This window comes from Cyprinodon variegatus, unplaced genomic scaffold, assembly GCF_000732505.1.
Source record: "Cyprinodon variegatus isolate N-32 unplaced genomic scaffold, C_variegatus-1.0 Scaffold114, whole genome shotgun sequence".
In the NCBI taxonomy this organism is placed as follows: Eukaryota; Metazoa; Chordata; class Actinopteri; order Cyprinodontiformes; family Cyprinodontidae; genus Cyprinodon; species Cyprinodon variegatus.
In genome coordinates, this window is record NW_015150567.1 from 1,264,537 (window position 1) to 1,266,775 (window position 2,239).

At 45.8% G+C, this 2,239-nt stretch overlaps 1 protein-coding gene across 1 annotated transcript in view; it reads right to left on the reverse strand.

Annotated features, from left to right (window-relative positions):
• Positions 1-2,239, reverse strand: part of pole3 (polymerase (DNA directed), epsilon 3, accessory subunit) — a 7,211-nt gene that overhangs the window by 1,675 nt on the left and 3,297 nt on the right. The window contains exons 2-3 of the mRNA XM_015375195.1: positions 976-1,061; positions 774-892 (exon numbers count right to left, since the gene is read on the reverse strand). Coding sequence (XP_015230681.1) covers positions 774-892; positions 976-1,061 — 205 coding nt within the window. The remainder of the gene's footprint in view (positions 1-773; positions 893-975; positions 1,062-2,239) is intronic.

Genomic DNA, 2,239 nt, shown 5'->3' on the forward strand with positions numbered 1-2,239 from the left:
GTGATTTTGCTTGTTCCTCTTGACTCTCAATGTTTGGTTTCTCTGCTCAAGTTGAAAACTAACCTAATGGTTTTTGAATGATCTTGAAGCCAAACCAAAGTACTGTGGTATTTTGATTTTTTCCAGTGCAGTTCTGTTTATTTTATTCCCACTGAATAAACCTTCCAACCAGCTGCTGATTAGATCAGATCTCAGATTATTAGGGCTCAGTCTGTGGCCACATCTCCAAGAACAGGAGGAATGGGACTCTGCCCACCTTTCCACTTCCCTGGAGGTGTGGCCACACTGAGCCGTGGTGAATTGCGTCGTCTGTGTTCCATTGAGGAGGGCTTCTTACTCGCTCTGAGCAGCCGTGTGGTGTGGAGGCTGCAGCGACTCAGACTGGAGGAAGGTGTACTTGGTGGTGGGTTTTAAACAGGAAACGACTCGATGTTCTTCTGCATTTTGCACCACATTTATTTGAACCTTTTCATATTAATGCCCTTTTGCACCATTATTTCTAAACTAGTTTCCTTTTCTCCTACACTGTTTACATCCTGATCACTGCTGCACGCTATAAATGTTCATGTTCGTCTCACTGTTTCACTGTTGTAAGCTGTATGCAATGGGATTCCGTTTTCTATACACTCTGAATCAGGCCCAACCGACACTGCAGAAGGTTTTGTAATCTAAGGCCACCTTTAAAAGAGTCTGGATCAGAAAGATGGGACCTTGATCTTCTTCATGCAGAGCCATCAGGTGACCAGGAAGCAGCAGCTTCAGAAGGTCCTTACCTTCCAGAGCTTCTCTGAGTGGCTCCAGGAATCTCTCAAACTCCATCTCCTCCATGGCTGCTAGCACGTCTCCTGCATTCAAAGTTTTCCTTTTGGCCTTCAAGGCAAAGTTATTAGCGCTGAAACCAGGAGAGAAACTTTTAGTTTGAACTTTATGGGTTAGAAAGTGAATCCTGTCAATAACTGGATTTTGGCGACTCACCAGGAGGTGGCATACAACACAAACACGCTGGCCGCCTGGGAAATGGCTCGCCGGGCCTCTTTGGACACGTTCACCCCATCTGGGAGCTGTTAGAAACAAACGGTGCGGAGGAGTTATCTCCAAGCTGCAGACTCCAAATACACACGTCTTATCAGGAAACACGAGCCGCATAACAACAGCTCTTTTTCTGCCAATCACAGACATGCAGCATTTGTCAGCCATGAACATAACCCTCCAATAACTGTTCCTGGTTCCTCTCTGGTCCATCAATAGGATGCTTAAGATTATTTCCCACCCGCTAACAATTAGCATTTTGCTCCCTTTCCACTTGCATAAAAAGCTTGTCTAACCCCTCGCTGGCAGCTGCATGGCCTCTGTCCACCCCCCGCCACTGTGTGTCTGGTGACATCATCAAGCTAGGTTAGCGTTGATGGTGTCACCAGTGCAACAGAAATCAGGAAAGAAAACAATGGAGAGCAACATGTTCCGCTCTATTATCTGTCTGAATCCCTCTCACCACGGCTGCTCCATGTTTATCGAATGTAAACGTTTGTTTTTGTTCGTTAAATCATAAGCGACTGACGCAGTGTGTTGATGTCATTACGTTGCATTTAATGGTGTCACGTAATTTAGAGGGCCATGGTGTTCCCACAGCATGCCGATCGGAGCCCAGGCTAATTTAACGCCTGTTCAGTGTTTAACTTAGGCTACGTTCACACTGCAGCCTGAAGTGACCCAAATCTGATTTTTTTTGGCCCATATGCGACCTGTATCTGACCTTTTAATGGCAGTCTGAACAACACAGATCCAATTTTTTTCCAATGCGACCCAGGCCACTTGGCCCTGCGGTCCTGAATCCGATACGAATCTGATCTTTTCAAATGCGACCTGTGTCTGAACGGCCAGGTCGCATTCATCCGACCTGAACGCCATTAATACTCGACAAAGGTCACTATTATACGTCTTGCTATGAAGAAGCGGCAAGAAAAACAACAACCATGGCAGATGATGATGCGGAGAGCAGTATTTATGGTCAACCATCTTAAAAAGATTGTGTTTTTATGGTTGGGAAAAGATCGCTATATGCGCTCCGGCACTACCATCCATGTTTACTTCCGTAAACACAGAGCACGCTGGCCTGTGATGTCATCGCGTCCTCTACTGCGCATGCGGGACACTTGCGTTGTATAACTGCAGTTCACACAGGAGATCACATACAAGTTGTATATATATTTGGAAATGTGAACGGCAACGCAAAAAAAAA